Here is a 19,832-nt window from a genome sequence, read left to right as displayed (position 1 = left end):
AACTCTATTTAACACACTACTCAAGAAAATTAATGCAGCATAACTTTCTAACATAACACATATGATATTCATTTTAATATTTGCGAAAAGCCAATCAGAAAATATGCATTTTTCACATATCCTAAATATTTTTTTTTTCCCCCTGAAGTGTAATTTTCTGTCCGTGCGTAAGGGGAGGGGATGGGGAACGGGGCTCCGTGCCTAGAGGGCAGCGCAGGGCGGCTCTTCCGTCGCGTCACGGGAAGGGGCGGCCGCGGCGGCGGCGCCCGGTTCGAAGCGGGCGGGATGGAGAGCGGGGCGGCGGCAGCGGGCCCTGTGCCGGGCCGGTTCCCGTTCCCCTACACTCCGTACCGCATCCAGGAGCAGTTCATGGAGGCGCTGTACGGCGCGCTGGAGGCCGGCCGGGTCGGCATCTTCGAGAGCCCCACGGGCACGGTGAGGCGGCGGGGCCGAGCCGCGGCTGCGGCCGGGCAGGGCCGCGGCGGTGGCGGCAGCGCTGCTCACCCTGCCGGCTCTCCGTGACAGGGAAAATCGCTGAGCCTCATCTGCGGGGCTCTGTCCTGGCTCCGGGACTGGGAGGAGAAGCGGCGGCAGGAGGAGGAGCGGCTGCTGGCGCTCGGGGCCGGCGGGCAGGACGCGCTGAGCCCACAGCAGGCGCGGCCGGGCAGCGCGGACACGGCCGGGCAGCCGGACTGGGTCACGGCCTTCGTGCAGAGGAAAGAGGAGCGGGACATGGTGGACAGGCTGAAGGTGGGGAAGCGCTCGTGTGTAGGGGATGGATGAAATAACGAGGTGAAAAAACGAGGTGGAAAAACGAGGAAAGGATCCGGAGGGCTGATATCACATAGTTACGGCATGGCTGGGGCTGGAAGGGACCCTGGGGTCACCTAGAACGGCCTCTCCCTGGAGCGCGGTACCCAGTGTCCAGGCGGCTTTCTAGCATCCCCCGGGAAGGGAACTCCAGCAGCTCTGGGCAAACTGTTCCCGTATTCTGGATGGTGAGTGGAGAACATGTCAGGCAAATTTGGTGGTGGTGTGTCTTTGCCTGCAGGTTGCCCAAGACAGGAAACTATTGCTTTGAGCAGAGTAACATTCAGTAGGCGATCATTCCGGGACTCTGTCCCGGCAATTTTGTTTCCCTTAGTCTTTTTTCTATGCCCAGAGCATAAGTAATGATACCAAAGGTTGAGGACGAAATCCACTTAATCCTGCCTACGCTCTCCCATTTTTGCAGGAAGAGCAGATCAGAAGGAAAAAGCGAGAAGATCGTCTTGAGAAGATTCGGCAAAATGTGCAGCTAAAATATGCAGCAAAGAGGAAGGTGAGTTACTCCACAGAGATGAGAACTTTCTGTTTTGGTTACCTTCAGTGTTGTTCATATTTGCTTATGTGTGACTTCACACTGACTTTTCCAACCCACCTGTTTGAGGAGCTCTTTGTATGAGGTTTCTGAAATTGGTCATCCAAAATGATTTGTTAATTGTCCTTTTAAAAGTACAGATGTGAAAAACAATTTGTGCATCGATAATTTCCTGTGACAGTTTTTGTGTGTGGGCAGAAATGATGTGTGTTCTGATTGCCTTCTGGCTTTCTGCTTTTCTTTTAAAAGCTTTAATACTCAGAGGCATTTTTTGGAAAGATCTCTGTTTTATGAACATATGTGAACAGTCTCTATTTCTGGAATAAAAATGGTATTAAAGTTCACAGATACATATTTCCTCACATATAGGTGCATGAACTGGCCTCAGTGCTTTTGATGGTTTTTGATTGTATGAGTTATACTTCCCAGAAATATTCAGTTCAGGTCCCCAAATAGATTTATTAGGCTGCCATGCTATTAATTTCTAGTGTGCTCTATCTCAAATACTGTCTAATGTTTTGGTCAACTCCTGTCAAAAGGAAATAGTAAAGAATGGCAAATAAAAAACAAATGGAGCAAAGAATTTGTCTCTTAAAAGAGGATGAAGAGCATGTGAAATAAGAAGCATGATGAAAAGCAAGAAAGCAACTGAGAGAAATAGGGAGATTTAGAAAAGCGACTGATTCATCTTTTCTGTAGTGCTTACTAACTGCATTTTCTGTTACAATTCCATGGTAATAAAATGCTCATTGACATTGGAAGACACTGTTTTGAGATGGAAAAAATGAACTTTTCTTTGTTGTGACACAAAACTTAATCAGAAAACTGTTCTTCAACAGTTCAACTGAATTTTTGTAGACTTATGTTAGAGTAACAGTCATACAACTGGAGAAAAATCAGCAAGAGAAATCTTGTTCTAAACCCGATGCTGAGCTGATTCTAGCTTTGAGTTAAGTGTGCACAGTGTTTGATTATGTCCTTACATGTTTGCTTGTTCAGGTTTATTTACACACTATTTTCTCTCAGGCAGACATCTTTTATGGGCCACTTTAAGCAGCTAATACTGGATTACATGAACACTTCACTGAGAGTCTATTAGTTCAGCAGGCCTTTTGCAGAGAAGGTCCTTCATGTTTCCCCTTCATAACCATCTGTGTGAGCAAGCCTTTGGATGTTGGTAACAGCTAACAAAAATTCTGTAGGGCTGAACAGCTTCAGCCTTCTGTGAGGGACTGTGCTGGCTTCTGACCTGTTCATGCCATAAAGCAACCCCTGTGCCACTCTCTTTTTATATGGGAAATGCTGTGCCTTTGTATTCCTTCCAGAGATGCGAGGAGGATGAGGCAAAGCGCCTTCTTCAGCTCAGCAAGGAGGCTCTTTCCCAGGGAGCTGGAGAGGATGCTCTGGACCAGCTGGATCACAATGAGGAGGAGCTGATTCTTGCTGAATATGAGAGTGATGATGAAAAGAAAGTGGAATCTGGGTAAGGACGGGGACTGAGGGGATTCCATGCTAAGGAAACATTTTCCATCTAATTTTTGTCTTTCCCTGATTAAAGAAGTTGTGCAGATTTTATTAAAAAGTGTTTCTCACCTTTTCAAACAGTTTAAGGTGGTGGTTGTTCTGGGGTTTTATTTAATTGGTTGTTTGGGGGGGATTTTAGTTTGGTTTGCTTTGGTTTTTTTAAACTTTTGTTAGACCGATCTGAGTGACTTGAAGTGCTTTGTGAGAAAGGGCATCTTAAAATGTGCAGCAGTGTCCTGCCTTCCCAAAGAGTGCCTCTGGATGCTGAGTGAATGACTCGAGATCAAGTTCCCTGCATTAGAAAAGCAGAATGGAACTCAGGACACCAGAGGAAGCTGTCAGTTCTACAGATTAGCACTGGCATCTTTTGATACTCTAAAGGCAGAGATGTTCTCATTTCTGAAGACAGAGCTTTGGCCTGAAAATCCCAGGCACACTTTTCTCCCTCATGCATTTGCTTTATGTAGAAAGCCAGAAGCCATACTTCAGCACAAAAAATCAAACACATTTAAATTACAAATTTACTAATTCTTGTCTAGACATATCCTTCTGCCTTAAAAATTGAAGAGCACTTAAATACTTTTTTTTTATATGTAGATAGTTTATCAAACATTGAACTGCTGGTGCCTTTGAGGAGCTCAATGGCAGCTGAATGCTTTCCTGAAGCCCTTCTTTATGCAATATCTGAAGGGTGGTAAATTGCTTCTAATGGGAAAGCTTTACAAAAATAGTCACCAAAGAATAGTATAGCACTGATTAGCTTATGCCTGAGGCTTAGAGGCCCCTCAATCAAAAGAAAAATAAATTCTTGGACTTGGAAAAAAGGCACAGCCCAGGAGAGTTTTTTCCTTTAAAGAGAAAGGCTTGACTTGATTATGCACATTTACACAGTTCTTAAAAAGTTAAATTTTCTTTTACCACGTGAGATGAGTTCTGAGGCTCTTTTTGAGATGACTTAATCATCTCTCTTGAGACCTCACTGCTGTGGTGGAGCATCATTTGATTCTTACTGTCAGTGGTCTGCTGAAAGGAAACTCTTTGAGCTTTCTCTTTTCTTAGGCTGGAAGAAGATGATGATGATGATTTGGAAGAGGAGCATGTGACTAAGGTGAGAGGAGGAAATTAAATAGTGTCACTTCATAGAATAGTGTTGGAGTGAGCAGAATGATGGCTTCCTTGCACTTTCCAACAGTCAGGCAGTACAGAAGGATTTAGGAGCTAGCTTCCAAGACCTGCCAGGTTTGTTGATAAAGACAGCTAGTTCTGCTGTGCTCATCTCCTTCTGGACTACACTGCCTGCCTAAGCAGCTTGCTGTGCTAGCACTGCTTCATTTTTGCTGTGGCTTGCTGTAAAAGTACACAGCAATAAATAGTTTATTATTATTCTCCTATGGTGAGTCCCTGTTTTATAGAGACCTTGGAAAATTAAATGGCAACAAAAGCAAATGCAGAGGAGAAAACAAAGATGGTGCTTTTGGCCTCAGCAGTTTTAAGGTGACTCTCAAACATGTGCCTTGTGCTTTTGAAGGCTTGAGCAAGGTGAAGCTTGCTGAAGTGCTTGGCTGCTTCCTTGTAAGATTGGTCATAGGGTAGGAAATGGCTTCCATATTCTTCTTGTCTTCTCTTTGTTGTTCCTCACTGCAGATCTACTACTGCAGCCGCACTCACTCCCAGCTGTCCCAGTTCGTGCGTGAGGTGCAGAAAAGTCCTTTTGGCAAAGACACACGTCTGGTCTCCTTGGGATCCAGGCAGGTACGTGCTGCTCTTCTCAGGGACCCAGAACACACTGCCACGAGCTGTGTGGATCTGCTGCCACAGAAGTCACCTTGGAGACTTCTGGCAGCATTTTTCAGAAGCTATTGTGTAGCAGTGAGCCTTCTTTGTCTCATTTTTTCCTCCTAAGTTTCTGTGAGTCTTGAGCATGTTTGTAGCAGTTAGTATGTACAATGTCTAACTGGTAAACTTTCCATTTTTGGAGTCTGGCCTGAGATTGCTTTAAAGAAAAGCTTTCATTTTACAGCAGGGGCTATACGTGGGGGCACTCAGCTGTGAATTGACTTCCTCTTCCTCTGTTTGCACGTGCCAGAACCTGTGTGTGAATGAGGAGGTGCGATGCCTGGGCACTCTCCAGCTAATCAATGACCGCTGCATGGAGATGCAGAAGAACAAACATGGTAAGAATGCTCCTGTCACTGTCATATTTTCTGAAAAATCCCTTTGCCAGGTTTTCTTCTCCTGGGAAGCTGAGAAGCCTCAGAGAAAAATGAAAGCAATAATTATCTGATTCGCTTCTCCTGTGTTTTGCTGCTTGGGAATGTGGTTTGGACATTGTTTACCAACTGGTCATTGTTTCATTGGTTTCATGTGAATTGTTTTAACTTAATGACACAGCCAGCTGTGTCGAGGCTCTGGAGAGAGTCACAGGTTTTTCAGTAGTATCTTGTTAAGCCTTTTGTAAGTATCCTTTGTTCTTTAGTATAGTTTAGTATAGCATTCTTTAATATAATATAGTAACATAAAACAATAAATTAGCCTTCTAAGAACATGGAATCAGATTCATCTTTCCTCCCCACGACAAGGGACCCCGAAAATACCACATGCTCCCAGCCTGGGGAAGCAATTCCTGATAAAGGTGTCATGAGAGTGTGGAGATAGTGGGCACTGCCAGTCAGTTGTAGCAAGAGTGGTAGAAGCTTGAAAATGCCAAGTTGGAGGAACAGGAATCTTTGGTGCTTTTCTTGATCTCCAGGCTATGCTGAGATCAGGATAAATTTTCTGTGTCTTAAGCTGGTCAGGACTTCTGCACAGAAAGATATTTGTGTTTGTTAACTCAATGCTAGAATGTTGGAAGATGTCACATGCTAAATCTAACTGGCAGTTTCCACTATGGAGATGGAAATGTTACTGCTGAATAATTTGAAAATAGGTGATAGGTCAGGAATACACAGGACAAAGCTTGCTTTGAAATCTATGAGGTTCTGCAAAATGGTTATTTTAGGCTGTTGTGTCTGTTGCTCATAGCTTACTTTTGATTTCTGCTGTTAGAAAAGAAGAGCAATGAGGAGAATGAGGGGAAGAAGAGACGTGTGAGTCGAGCCGTGTGCCCATTTTATTCCTTTGAGCAAATGCAGTTTCTCCGTGATGAAGTTCTGGTGGAAGTGAAGGATATTGAGCAGTTGGTGTCCCTGGGAAGGGAGACCAAAGCCTGCCCATATTATGGGAGTCGATTTGCTATCCCTGCTGCTCAGGTAAGGTGTAACAGTCTTAGTGGCATTAATGCCAGGCACTCTATGAATGAACTGCTGGCCTGCTCCCTCTAGTACTGTGACTTAGATTGGGGGAGTCTGTAAACAGGCTGTGTTTCTGCCAGCTCTAGTTTTGCTCAGAAAGCAAAAGAAAATGAGAATTCCTATCAGAAATTCATAAGGATGCTGTATGTCTCAGCATTTTGAAATACTTGAGCAGTTCAGCAAGTGTGAGGCAATACTGACATACAGGTGTACTCTTAGATCTTACGCCACTCTTCTTCCTTGCTGGGTTCTCTCTGAAGAGTTTCAGTGCTCCAAAGTAGATTTAGAAGGTATCCTGAGCCCATATGCAATTGTAGCATAATCATTTCTCTTCAGCATACATCCCAGTGCCCCTCTCAAGCATGTGCTCCTGGTTTTGTTCTTACTTTTCCCATAAGAAGAGTAAGTCACTTGGCTGAATTCTGAATTAACAGCCCCTCTGATACAGGCTCTTAATGAGTGGTTGTAGAATGCCTTAAGTTTGTAAGGATGAGAGCTGGAATCAGGGCAGTGTGTGCCTCTCCTGTAGCTGGTGGTGCTGCCCTATCAGATGCTTTTGCATGAGCCTACCAGGAACGCTGCTGGGATCAAGCTGAAGGACCAGGTTGTGATCATTGACGAGGCCCACAACCTCATAGACACCATCACCTGCATCCACAGTGCCGAGGTCAGCGGCTCTCAGGTGAGTCACAGCCTGGCCTGCTGATGGAGAGGGAGCTCTGCTTCCAGCAGTGCTCTTTCTTCTCTCCTTTATAACAACAGCTCCTGCTTTCTGTTTGTGCAGCTGTGCTGTGCCCACTCCCAGCTGTCGCAGTACATGGAGCGATACAGGTGAGGTTCTTGGGGGAAAACAGCTCAGCACAGGCAAGGTCTGTGGATGACCTGGCTTGCCCCATGGCTGCAGGGTCTTGCTTGCTTTTCCCAAGTGGAAGATTACTGCATTAAGAGTTCTGCAGATGAAAAGACACTTGCTTCATTATCTCTGTCTAGAATCTGTCTAAGTCAGACTCCTGGGGCTGGTATTAAGCAGTGAGAAGGGGATAACCTGAGGATTCTGTTTTCCCCTTATACACTCAGTTCCTTTCCCAATATCTCCCTCTAATCACTTCTACTTTGTGATGCAGAGTTTCAAAAGATTCAGTCTTTCATGTCTCTCCCTTAGTCTCCCATTGTGCTGACTGGCATGATGGTAGAAGCAGGAAGCTCTGAGGAGGAGGAGGAGGAAGCTGTATGTGGGTTTTGGCTCTGCACCTCGCCATCCCTGCAGTGGCTGATTGTTGTGTTCAGTGATAATAACTCTGAATGTTTGGAGCATTATTGCAACAGGGTCATGAGGCATCGCTGCCATTGTAATAAACCAACTATAATTAATATGCAAGGAGAAGTGCAATGGTAGGAACAGTGGGGGGAGCATGGGTAAATGCTTTGGGATGACCTTGGCAGGATATCCAGGTGACTGTGCCCTGCCACAAACAGGGAGAGTGAACTTGGAAGAAATCTTAGTTCCTGACTCTCCAAAATGAAGAAGAGTTCATGTACTTGTTTCTGCAGCTCATCTGCCTCAGTTAGTCCCTGAAGAGGTTTTGGGGCCTAAACATGTCTCATGTTTCATAGGAAACGTTTGAAGGCAAAGAACTTGATGTACATTAAGCAGATCCTGTATTTACTGGAGAAGTTTGTGGCTATGCTGGGAGGTAAGCAAACCTTTTGTGTCTCCAGGGATACTGATAAACTCTGAGCTAGTTAGTACTTCCTCAGGACACTGTCCTCCTTCCTCCTCTGCAGAGACTGCAGGGAAGTGTTGCTTATGTATAGGTTCAGATTCCAGTAGTTTTATTTTGCAGGCTGGTTTGTACATGGGGAAGTTGACTGATGTCTACTGGAACCTTTCTCTTTGTTTCACTAGCTTAGGAGCAGCAGATGACATTGTAAGTTGGTAGAGGCAGTTTCCTTTTCTGTGTGGTTTTGAGATCCAGTTGAAGTGAGGATGATGCAAGATGCCAAGTGAGGAATACAGCAGATATGTAACATGTATAACAGTGTAGCACAAGAACTGCATGAAATAAATCTTCAGGTCATCTGGTAGCAAGGCCTGTATGTGTGTCAGCATGCATCTGCAGAATTAATCTTTCTTGAGTGCTGCCTTTCCTTTGTGGGAAAATATTTTGCTTTGATTTTAGGTCCACAGGAATGTGCAGGGCTCGCTCCTTTTCTCCAATGATCTGTTTCCTAGATCTTAGGAATGTAGGTGGTGTTCCTTAGGATGGAGCAGCACACTTATTCTGCAGTGTAGGGCTACTCTACAGGGCAAATTAAAACTGAGTGGGAGCTGGTGTTTTGTCTGCATAGACACATTTTGCAGATGTGTAGTTACTTCTTGGGTTTTTCATGCTCTGTACCCATCAAGCTCAGTCTTTAATTTCCTGCTTAATTTTGAGATAGATTCAAGCCTTCTTTGAATTGGTTTCATGCTTTACAGGTAATGTGAACCAGAATCCTGGATGTCAGGCAGTTTCCCAAACAGGTAAGACTGGAGTGAACTCCTGGGGTTTGGAGCTATCAGTCAGGGACATGGGTGCAGCCAGTAAGGGGTGCAGGCCCAGCAGCAGCCAATAATTTATTTTCCCCTTCTCTCTATTTTCTTTCAGGGACAGTACTAAAATCCATCAATGAGTTCCTATTTCAGAGCCAGATTGACAATATCAACCTCTTCAAGGTAATGCAAATGTTGTCTGTTGGGGCACAGGTGGTGGTGACTTGTTTGAGATTATTGTGTGAGAGCTGGAAGTAGAGCCAAAGCCCATGCCTTCCAGCTGTCTGTAAGGCAAAGCTACACTGTAAGGGCTGTCAAGCAGAAATTTTGCTACTCTAGTAACCTAACCACCCCCTTGAATCTCCAAACACAGCACCTCAACACTGTGTGTTTGCACTCTGGAATGCATTGTAATAAACATTTCTCACATTGTAATAAACTCTGGTCTGGCTGGTGGTGCCCACAAAGAGCTGTGCCCCTCTCCCCAAAAGCACAGCAAGTGACAGCCTTGCTGGGCAGGGATCAAGGGCAGCAGGATGGAGAAGGGGTGCTGAATGCCAGTTCATTTTCCTGTCCTCCTCCAACAGGTTCAGCGGTACTGTGAGAAGAGCCTTATCAGCAGGAAGGTACTTGCCCTGGGGTTTCATGCTCAGCAGTGCTCCAGTGCTGTTTCACACCTGCACTTTGAGATGGAAGATGCAGCAGCTGGGTGGGATTTTGTCTTCTCCACCCTGTTCTGCAAACAAACTGGTTCCTTTAAAAAGTACTGTATGGGCAGATTAACTCTTGCTTATCCAGAAAAGAAAAATACAATGTTGTTTACCACGGTATTCCAGTGGGTGCCAGTTCTGTGCTGCTTGGCCTCAAATTTGCCAGCCAGGTAGGCTGCATTGCACTGGAAGAACAGACATCAGAAACTTGTTCTGCTTTTGATTCAGTGGGTGTAGGAAGGTAATGGGAGCTGATACATTCTGATTAGGCTGGCTTGTGAACACCTGCTGAGGAATTTAATTTGTGACAGACCAGCAAACCTGCCTTTATCTTCTCTGATTCCTGCTGTTGGTAGTCTTAGTATTTCTGGCTTTTGTTTGGCAGCTTTTTGGGTTTGTGGAGCGATATGGGGGCCCTGCCTCAGCTGTGAAGACCAACAAGGAGAACCAGAAGCTGGCTGGTTTGCAGGACTTTCTTCTGACCCTTCAGCAGGGATCTGATAAGGAGGGTGAGTTCAGGCAGTTCAGGCATCATCTCCTTGTGCATCTGTGGGCAGAGTGAGGATGTGGAACCCACATCTCTGCATGAGGAAAGGGAGGAGGCAGATGTGCAGAATGAGAGACTGAAGAAGGTGTCCTGCATGGGTGTTTTTTAACAGGTCTCACTAGCTGACCAGGCAACTGTACATTGGATTAGTGAGGTCCCTTTCAAGCTGAATGATGTAATTCCATGTCCACACCACATGCACTCAAGCTTTGCACTTCTGGGACCTGACCTACTGTGTGTAGTGGCTTTGCTTAGTGGTGCCATCCACAAAAATCAGATTTTTTTTTTTTTTTTTTTTTTAGCAATGAGATGGAATTTGGATTTTCCCCTTTAATGGGTATTTATTCTCTGCCTGCATATGTAGGCCAGGTATTGTGTTCCTGTAGAGCATGTTTTGTGCTTAACCCCTTTCTAAGTTGCCTTGCCTGCCTCTCCTTTCTTTTTTGGGCCAGCAGGTACCTCCCAGAGCCCTCCCATGGAGGCTGAGCACGACCAGCTCCGAACTGCCTCTCCACTGATGCAGATTGAAGGATTTCTCTCAGCCCTCACAAATGCAAACCAAGATGGCAGAGTCATTCTCAACAGGCAAGGTACTGGAAAGGGTGAACTGGGGAGGGGTGGCATGACTCAGTCACAAGCAGGGTGCTTCACTGGCATTGAGGGAGGAGATAGAAGAGTCTCTGGGGAACCTGGAACCTGCATTTGTGCCATCTGTGATGTAGGCTGGCAGGCTTGGTCTGTCTGAGGATGCTTATGACCCCAAGGGAATTTTTAACTAAGGGCATTGGGGCCAGGGTTTGCAGAGGTCTGCTCCCACTTTGGATGTCAAGTTTTTTCCTGCAATTTACTGCACCTGTTGTACAGCTCCAGGGAGATTAGGAAGCAGAAGGTAACCTCCAGGTTGGCATTACCTGCTGCTGCCTCTGTCTGTGTTGAACAGCAAGTCTTTACTTTGAGAGGTGGGTACCTGCCAGAGTGCCTAGGTCAGGAGGGAGAATCTCTCATATCCCTGAGTATGTGTCACAGCTCCCTCCTGAATACTCTTCTCTCCTTTTCCCAGGCACAGTTGGTCAGAGCAGCCTCAAATTCCTCTTGCTGAATCCAGCTGTCCACTTTGCCAAGGTTGTGGAAGAATGCCGTGCTGTCGTCATCGCCGGAGGCACCATGCAGCCGGTGAGGGAATAAGGATGCTGTGCTGGGCTCTCGGCAGGTCGGGGGTGCTATCTGCAAGCCGGGGTGGAAAGAGAGCTGGTAGTAGGTTGGAACTAGCACGGGGAGCGGTGGGAGGAGCTCGTGATCCATCCTGGCTCTGCAGGGCCAGGGATCCCGCCGGGATCGTGCCACAGGAGCTTTGCAGAGTCGGCGCCGCTGTGTGCGGGCAGAGGGCGCTGCCGCTCCTCTGCTTGACCAGCAGTAGTGCTGCTGCTGGTGTAGAGTTTTTTGGGACACTGGTACTTCACTTGTCTTTGTTTTGTGGATCTTAGGTGGCTGATTTCCGAGAGCAGCTGCTGTGCTGTGCTGGTGTGGACCCTGCCCGGATCGTGGAGTTCTCCTGTGGTGAGTGTGCTGGGCTGGCAGGGAGGGCTCAGCAGTGCAAGGGCTGCAGTTTGCCTTCAGCACTGTTCTGTCAGCACTCAGAGCAATGTGGCATCTTTCCTAAAAATCAGGGCAGCAAAGGGGTGTGGGTTCCCTTTCACTTTGAGCTTCCCCTGTGGTCTTGACTGGTATTAGCAGGCAGTGTGCCATGCCTTCCTCCCAGGGCCTGAGGGAATGGAAGTTGGAGCAGCTGAGTGACTTAGGCACTTTGGCTTAGCCAGGCAAATGTTTGCCTCTGTCACTAGAATGCAATTCAAGTTCTTCAGCTCGTGGGGTTTGTGCCAGCAGCAGTGATGTTGACTCTCCTTACTTGTTCTTGTCCCCAGGACATGTCATTCCTCCAGAAAATATTTTACCCATCATCCTCTGCAGTGGTCCTTCCAACCAGCAGCTGGAGTTCACTTACCAGACCAGAGACCTGCCTCAGATGGTCAGTTTGTCCTTTGTTCCCTTCCTTGGGATCTTTTTTTGCTTCACATGCTTATATTTCAGAGCAGGGTATACTGTGTGTTTAAGAGGGGGGCTGAGCAAAAGCCATGGCAAAGGAAATCCCAAACCACAGAAGCAGCTGCAGGTATTTTGGCACATCTTCCTTCTTCCTGTGGCAGGCCAGTGGGCACCCAAGGCTAGATACTAGGTCTGCTCTGCCCCTGCTCAATCTCAGGCAGATGTGCTGACCAGCTCTCAGTATCTGTTCTAATGGGACAGCTTCCATCCACTGAGGCAAACCTTCCTTTCCTGAATGACCATGGCTCCACAGCCAGAACAGAAACCCTGGGCTAGGGAAGAAGGCCAAGCAGTCAAGAGCTTTTTAGTGATGCCCAGCTCCCCATGGGAGTTCTCGCAGACCTGGCTTATTTCCCACATTTTTTCCTTCCCTAAGGCATGTCATAAGGAAGGTGTGATCCTGGGACTGAGCAGAGAATTGGAGCAGCATTAGCTGGGGCTGCTGTCAGCTGCAATATGCTGTAATCTCTCTTGCAGATGGATGAGACAGGTCGAATCCTTTGCAACCTGTGCAATGTGATCCCGGGAGGTGTGGTGTGCTTCTTCCCCTCCTATGAGTACGAGAAGCAGGTGTATGGACACTGGGAGAAGACAGGGCTGCTCTCCCGCCTGGCAGCCAGGAAAAAGGTGACTGTGCAGCCAGGGCAGTTGGGACTTTCCACGGAGGTGTCAAAACCCAAACAATTCCATATGCATGATGAACCTCTCTCACAATTGTTCCCATGGTCTGTGCACAGAGCAGAATGGATGTTTATCCAGCTAATCCCTCCAGGAGCAAATAAATTACACTTCCTGGGTGGCTGAGCACTGAGCTGCAATCTAAATGAGATTGATTGCAGCTATACATCCTTGAAGTGCACACCCTGTGCAGTGGCCATGGGGGCAGATAGTCTTTGCTATCCATAGCCAGCAGCCTTGTTCTCTTGTGGCTGGGAGGGGCTGTTCAGATTGAGCTCCTACAGGGAATTTGTTTTTCCAGGCTCATCTGTGTGTCCCTCGAGCACAGACCAACACAGCCAAGTGAGACAACAGGGCAGTTCATAAGAGAAATGGCATTTTACTATCTGCCAGAAGTAGAGATGAGAACTGGAAGACTAGCAGTGGTGACTCCTGTTGAAGGAGCAGTGAGAAACATTAAATAGGGAGATCACTGCAAATATGAAATCTTTGCAATGACTCTCACAGGTATTTGAAAGCTGGGTATTGAAAGTCAGGCAGTTCAGATTGTGGTGCAGGGATCCTGGATCATGTACCAGGGTAAAGAAAAATTACATATACCCTGGCTGTGACTTGTGTGCACCAAAAGCTAAACAACTTACCACAGTCCCAGGTATTTCATAGCTTTGGTGATTTTTTGCATTCTGGCACATGGAAGCACTGTGCTTCATTTCCTCTGTGTTTGTAGAGTTACCACTCTGAGCGCCTTTCAGCTGTGTCCTGTCAGGGTCCCAATGCTCTGCGTGGTCCCTGCAAGGTTTTGGACCACACACAGTTTGTTCCAAATTTCAACTCCAAATTGTTTTTGTTTTGCCTTTGCAGTCTCCAGCAAATTGGATATGCATTAGCAAGGCAATTGGGTGTAAGTGCAGCAAGTGAGACTTTCAACTGCCCACACACAGATCACATCTTAGCAGGGGAAGGTTCAAGGCTTTCCTGGGGTTGCTGTGGTGAGATCACACTGAGATTATATACAAATCACACAGGGAAAGTGAATTCAAATCAGAAGCTTAAATAGCTACTTTTCAATAAGTCAGTTTTGACTTATATTTGTAATTGCCAGTTATTTTTTCTACTGAAAGACTGACTTTGACTGGTAAAATTTTATATTACTTCTTGCTAACCAAAGGAAAAACCATTCTGTAGGTTCTTTACTGTTACAGAGAAGACAGATGTTGGACCTCTTGTTTACTAGGAAAACTACTTGGGTTTAGGTTGAGGTACAGCACCTATAAAATGCAGCTTAATTAACTGCAGAGGTTTTCATTAACTAATTAGGTGTGCTAGAATAACATAAAGATATACTACTTCATTTATGCTTTGCATGGAAAGCCAATTTATTCACTGGGCAAGGGGAGCCCCTGCTTGGAATTAATTGATGATTCAAATTGATTGATCCTGTCCCTATCCTCCAAGATCTTGCAGCTGTAGAGCCCCCTGACCCCAGAGGGTCTTGATTCATAGGTGCAAGAGGTGCACATTGTTTTTTTGCCTCTCAGCTCTCGGATGACTTGTAACTTCTTGCAGTATTGAACAAGTCTCCCAGACCTGAAAGGGAATGTTGGAGGGGCAGGAGCAGCTGCTGCTCCCTTCAGAGCCCAGCTGAAAAAAGCTGTATTGCATTTTCAGGGTGGAGGAAAGTTAGTTAGTTATTTAGTTTTTCAGGCAATTTTCCCTTCCATGACCTCAGTTGCACATGTTGTTTAATGGCATGGGGGTAAAATGATTTGCTTTCTTTGAACTGTTTGCTTCCTATTGCTGTGTTGCTGAACTGATGAACTGTGTCTGACAGATCTTTCAGGAGCCTAAGAAAGCCAACCAGGTGGAGCAGGTGCTAGTGGAATATGCCAAATGCATAAAGGTAAGCTGAGCTGGCAGTCTGGTGGGAGTGTGGCAGCCCAGCAGGTATGGGAATGCTGCAAAGGAGGGCACTTTTAACAAGGAAAGAAGGCTCTAGCCTAGGTGTGGGAGTGTTTCTGAAGCACAGAAATCTTCCCTGCTCTGGTTTAAGCTGCTGTCCCTCTCCTGCAGCGCTGCAGCCAGACAGGAGGACAGATGACGGGGGCCCTGCTGCTTTCTGTAGTTGGAGGCAAAATGAGTGAAGGGATCAATTTCTCTGATGACCTGGGAAGGTAAGGTGACTGCTCCTTGGAAAGCCACCTCTGGCTTGTGCTGTAATGACTCCAAGCATGATGGGCACATCAGTACTTGCATGGATAGAAAATCCTGGGGAATGTGTGACTGAGCTGATGCTTAAAGCAACAGGAGGGGTTGCTGGGTGGTGTAAAACCTGCCTGTCCAGGCCACTCTTCTGTGTATAATGCAGTTAGGCTTGCTGTGCTAGATAATCCCTTGTTCTGGCACCCTGAATCCCTCTGCAGCTCTGTTCAGCACGTGCTTGTCAGACTGCTGTGCTTTATTGTTGCCTTTGGTTTGCAGGGCTGGCTGTCTTTCAGGGGTGCAGTGACCTCTAATTTATCAGTCTGTTGGCAAAGTGCCCTAGGATGAGACATTAAGAATAATGCAGTCCTCCCTTGCAGGTGTGTGATAATGGTGGGAATGCCTTACCCCAACATTAAATCTCCAGAACTCCAGGAAAAAATGACTTGGCTTGATAAAACAATGGTAAGAGCCACTTACACCTCTGTCTCTTTCAATTCTGCTTTATGGTACTAACTTCCCAGCACATGAGTCCCAGAGCTGCCTTCAGAGGTTTTATTTTCCTTGAACTTGCCCTCATTTCCCAGACAGTGTGGTACTGAGAGCACAGCATTCTCCAGGCTGCTCCTGGACAGGTGGCCCTAAACACAGAGGAGCTTTGGTGGAGGGAAATGCCACCAGGACTTGCTGGCAGCTCTGAGCTCCAAGGGGAGCAAGGACCCTTCAACCCACAGAGGGTGGCAGGGTGGTAGAAGCTGCTTGCCAGGATCATTTGTCCTTTCTCATTGCTCACTGGAGGTGCTGTTCCTGGGGACAAGATTTCTGCCTTCAAGGGCACCTTGGGTTGGCTCTTTGTGAACGCTCAACAGAGTTTTCTGACTGCAGCCTTTCTTCTCTTCCTCCTTCCTCTCCACTTGGGGTCTGCCGGGCTACCCACTCACCATGCAGGGGTAAAAGTATTTACCTCACTTTCTCAGCAAGATTCCTCAATTTGATTTACATCTGCCTTGTGTTCAGACTTGCCTATTTCTTCTTTCCAGCCCAGAGCTGGTGGCCAGGCACCAAGCAGAGTGCTGATTGAAAACCTGTGCATGAAGGCAGTAAACCAGTCAATAGGTAATTCATCCTTCCTTGGACAGGCTGGGGTATACCAAATACACTGGAGGAGGAGGGTAGGAAAAAGAATGCATTACAGATGATGGGAACAAACAATTGATTGGGCCATTCTTTGTTTTTATCCTCTGAACAGGCAGAGCCATTCGCCACCAGAAGGACTTTGCAAGCATCCTGCTCCTGGACCACAGGTACGCACGCCCTGCCATCTTTAACAAACTGCCCCAGTGGATCAGGGAGAGGACCCAGGTGAAACCTGCCTTTGGATTAGCGTTTGCCGAGTTAAGAAAGGTCAGAACTCCTTGTATTTTGTGTCACTGTTCCCCATTGTCCTCATCTGGACCTTTTTAGACCTTTCCCTTTAGAGTAAGGCCAAGGACAAACTGCCTGGTTTTGTGTGTTCCCAGTTCCACCGAGGCAAGTTGGATGCTTTGTGATGTGGAGCAGAGAACAGATGGTGTTCATCATTATGACTTACACCTCTGAAGACTAGGTAAAGTAACACAAGTTGCTGCTTTTCTGTACCATGGACTTCATAAATTCTCTGCCTTCTGCCTCCTTTGTGGATATTTGCTGTTCAGTATCTGAGTGCTGTGATGGTGAGAGAGCCTTCAGCACCACAGGCAGGAGGGAAACTGGTTGTAGGTCTGAGGCAGGTGAAGAGAGTAGCAACAGGCACCTACTTGTTTACAGCTGTTAAGGTTTTATTTAAATTGATTAAATATTTTCAATAAAAACACTCAAGTATGGCGAGTATTATTTAAGTACACTTAAGTATGGGGAGTAATTATTTTGACTGAACACATATGATTTTTTCCCATCAACCACCAAGTGTAGGAGGCCTGAGTGACCAATGCCATCATTGAGCTTTTCACAGGAATTGTAAACTAGCAGGCCACTCATTTATGTCATATTGGAATAACACAGAGTGGTAATGGAGCAGCTGTGGGTAACATTTTTTCTCACCCTCTTTCTACCTTGCTTCAAGCAGCCAATAGATTGAAGCAGTTCATTCTTACAAGGGGAATAAAGATATGGCCACAATAGAGCACTTCTCCTTTGATCATGTTTAAGCACAGGATTGCTTTGCTCTTTTTAACCCCTAAGCTTCTGAATTCAAAGTAACTTCTTAAATTTAATTTTCCTGGGGGTCTTTCCTGGGTTATGGGTCAGTGCTGGAGGGCAGCAATAACACCAGGGACAGCCACATAATGCCTCAGCTGTTCCCAGCTACCTCTGTCATCCTGAGCAAGTCTCATCCCAGAAGCCTTGTTTGCTTCTTTTCCAGTTTCAGCAGCTGGATGCCACCTCTCCAGGCTCTCCACAAGGAACAAAGTACTTATGGCACAGAGCTGTTACCTGCTCCCTGTATGTTAATTAGCCCCACAGGGAAAGAAACAGCTGCCTCTGAGAAACTTCCGTTGTGAGTCACCTGCCCCTTGAGTAGGTCCAAACCCTGTGGTCTGCACAAGCTCTGCCTTCAGGGAGGGGAGCACCTGCTTCTAGCAGCTGGTGCCCTCCAGCCTGTGGTGCCGGGATGTAAGGCTGGACAGCTGGGCTTTCCCTTTACACACTCTTAATTAATTACACTTCCCACTTTTACCAAAGTGAAGGCAGTAAGGACCTGCTTCCTTCAACTTCATGGAAATTTTTCAGACAGCAATAGTTCCACACTAATACTCAATGGATCCCATCTATGACTCCCAGTCATCCTCATCCTCCTCACCCACGGGCTGCTGTGGGGGAGGGAGGGGTGGTATTGAGTCCGACATGCGAGCAAAGGCACCGGCAGGACTGCCAGGAGCATCCGTGTTCCCAGAGGCTCCTGGGCCTTTCCCTGAAATACCTGTGAGAGAAGGAAATCACAGTGAGTGACACCTGGGGACTAGAGACTAAAGACATTCAGCAAAGGGGAGGGGGAAAGCCATGCTCTCACCACCCAGGTAACCAGAACAGCCAACATGTTTAATGCTGCCATACACTTATGCCAAGGTTTAACTACAGCTCCCCTGAGCAAGTCGCTGCTGTTGTCTGCTCAGCACTGAGGTATGACCTTCAATCTAAATGCCCCAGAGACCTGCCACAGCATCTCAAGTGCCCATATGGGCAGTGGGCCCAGCTGCCCAAGCACTGGATTAGAAAAGGCACTGCTGTCCCTTCTGCACGGCAGCTTTCAGGGTCCATCCTCTGAAACATATAAACCCCTCCAGTGCCTCCAGCTGGACTTGAGGTAGAGATTCCTCTGCTCATTCTCTGCAAACACACTCCCAGCTGTACTGTGGTACACTGCCTAGGAAAATCTGTTCCTGTTTCCAAGGCTGTGGCTGACACAGCCTGGGTACCAGGGAGTGCTCTCCCTCCTTCCTAGGGAAGGAGCAGCCCACATTGCAGGACAGTACCTTTGCGCCTCAGCACCAGCTTGTTGAACAGGTCTGACATCAAATCTCCACCTTGTCCCGTAGCTCTCACTGAAACAGAGCAGAACAAGTCAGTGAAGAAAGATTAGTCTGAGCTAAGCACTATGGCAAACACATTTCCCTGCAGTACTGCCTTCAGATTAAAGAAAAAACTCCAAACCTCTAATTTTGTATGACACCCCAAAACTACAGTCCATTTACAGGTGAGGAAAACACTCGGCACAGCGGGGTTAATGGCATCTCCTGGGGAAAACCAAGAGTGGAATTCATTGAGGAATGAACTGAATGAATTCCACTGAGTGGAATTCACCTCAGCCAAGGTGCCTTAACCGGTTCAGCCCTGTCCCCCAGGGTTTCATTTGTGTGCCTGGTCCTGTGCATCACATGTGAAACTTCCCCACAAGCCCTGAGACAGATGCCCTTCAGGCCAGTGGGGTTTAGCAAGTTCACAGAGCTCTGGCTGAGTGGTGAACACTGAGACCTCCATCAGCCTTGTGAGGAGACAACTCCTTTCTGCTCTACGACTTCACTGGGCTCCTGCCTTGCCTGCCTGCCCCCATACTCAACACCTCCCCAGCCTGGGCAAGGAAAAGAAGTTCTGCCAAAGAGTCTCAGCACCTTGTTCTTGTTCCTTCTGCTTCTTTTTCTCCAGCTTCCTCTCCTTGACACTGCGAAGGTTGGCCTTCCCAATGCCCCCGGCCTGGCGGATGGACTCCAAGAGACTGGCACGCCCAGTGGAGGGGTTCACCACCTCCTTTGGGGCTCCTTGGACTGAAGCTGCAGGGACAGGAAGGACAGGCAGCAGACATGGGTCAGTGCATCAGCTACAGGCCCAGCCAAATTCCCATGGCAAGGGCTACTCCAAGACCTTGACAGCATCTCATCCCACTGCACCTCCGCCCCTGCTGGAAGGCTGGGAAGGCCGCCAAGGACACAGGTGAAGGGAAGGAGGCTGGTGCAGCTGTGGAGGAGCCCAGCCCTTACCTGCAGGCACTGTGCTGCTGCTCTCCTCGCTGACTGCCTGAGCTGGTTCCAAGGGTGCCGTGGGCTGGGGCAGGGGCGGTGGAGGAGGCACCGGAGTTGGCACAACAGGAGGCGGAGGGGGAGGTGGAGGGGGAGGAGGTGGCAAGAGCTTAGCATCTTGGAGATCTGAAATATTAAAGAAATTGTATTTGAAGAGTCCCAGTTTCAGCTATGAGCTTCACACACCTCAGCAGCAACAGATCAGAGTCCTCAGCACCTGCAGTAGAGCACTCCAGCCCTGTGCACCATCTCTTAACAGCAGGCAGGGCCAAGGCAAGAGTCTGAGATTCCCCTACTCTCCCTCCCCAGCTGCATCCCACTTGCACAAGGGCATC

General features: G+C 47.4%; 2 protein-coding genes across 5 annotated transcripts in view; one reads left to right on the top strand and one right to left on the bottom strand.

Annotated features, from left to right (window-relative positions):
* The first annotated feature begins 256 nt into the window (after positions 1–256).
* Positions 257–19,541, top strand: DDX11 (DEAD/H-box helicase 11). 2 transcript variants are annotated; one of them, XM_030959722.1, is made up of 27 exons: positions 257–435; positions 526–750; positions 1,235–1,321; positions 2,686–2,843; positions 3,944–3,992; positions 4,529–4,636; positions 4,971–5,058; positions 5,930–6,132; positions 6,704–6,856; positions 6,959–7,005; positions 7,789–7,868; positions 8,654–8,698; positions 8,823–8,890; positions 9,295–9,333; positions 9,803–9,926; positions 10,420–10,554; positions 11,025–11,137; positions 11,449–11,521; positions 11,887–11,990; positions 12,545–12,694; positions 14,577–14,645; positions 14,816–14,916; positions 15,325–15,409; positions 15,985–16,060; positions 16,194–16,348; positions 16,465–16,550; positions 19,127–19,541. In XM_030959722.1, the coding sequence occupies exons 1-26, from the start codon at positions 286–288 to the stop codon at positions 16,492–16,494; spliced, it is 2,715 nt and encodes a 904-aa protein (XP_030815582.1). In that variant the 5' UTR covers positions 257–285; the 3' UTR covers positions 16,495–16,550; positions 19,127–19,541. The 2 variants fall into 2 exon arrangements, with proteins under 2 accessions (XP_030815582.1, XP_030815581.1); XM_030959721.1 differs by having other exon boundaries at positions 10,417–10,554.
* The window catches only part of WASHC1 (WASH complex subunit 1), a 37,816-nt gene continuing 34,723 nt past the window's right edge, over positions 16,740–19,832 (bottom strand). For all 3 annotated transcript variants that reach the window (XM_030959724.1, XM_030959725.1, XM_030959723.1), the window contains 4 exons: positions 19,459–19,623; positions 19,093–19,251; positions 18,457–18,525; positions 16,740–17,903 (listed from right to left, as the gene is read on the bottom strand). In XM_030959724.1, the coding sequence (XP_030815584.1) occupies positions 17,752–17,903; positions 18,457–18,525; positions 19,093–19,251; positions 19,459–19,623 (545 nt within the window). In that variant the 3' untranslated portion in view covers positions 16,740–17,751. The remainder of the gene's footprint in view (positions 17,904–18,456; positions 18,526–19,092; positions 19,252–19,458; positions 19,624–19,832) is intronic.

The sequence above is a fragment of the Camarhynchus parvulus genome, chromosome 1A (assembly GCF_901933205.1).
Source record: "Camarhynchus parvulus chromosome 1A, STF_HiC, whole genome shotgun sequence".
NCBI classification, from domain to species: Eukaryota; Metazoa; Chordata; class Aves; order Passeriformes; family Thraupidae; genus Camarhynchus; species Camarhynchus parvulus.
This window is presented reverse-complemented; position numbering and strand designations above follow the sequence as displayed.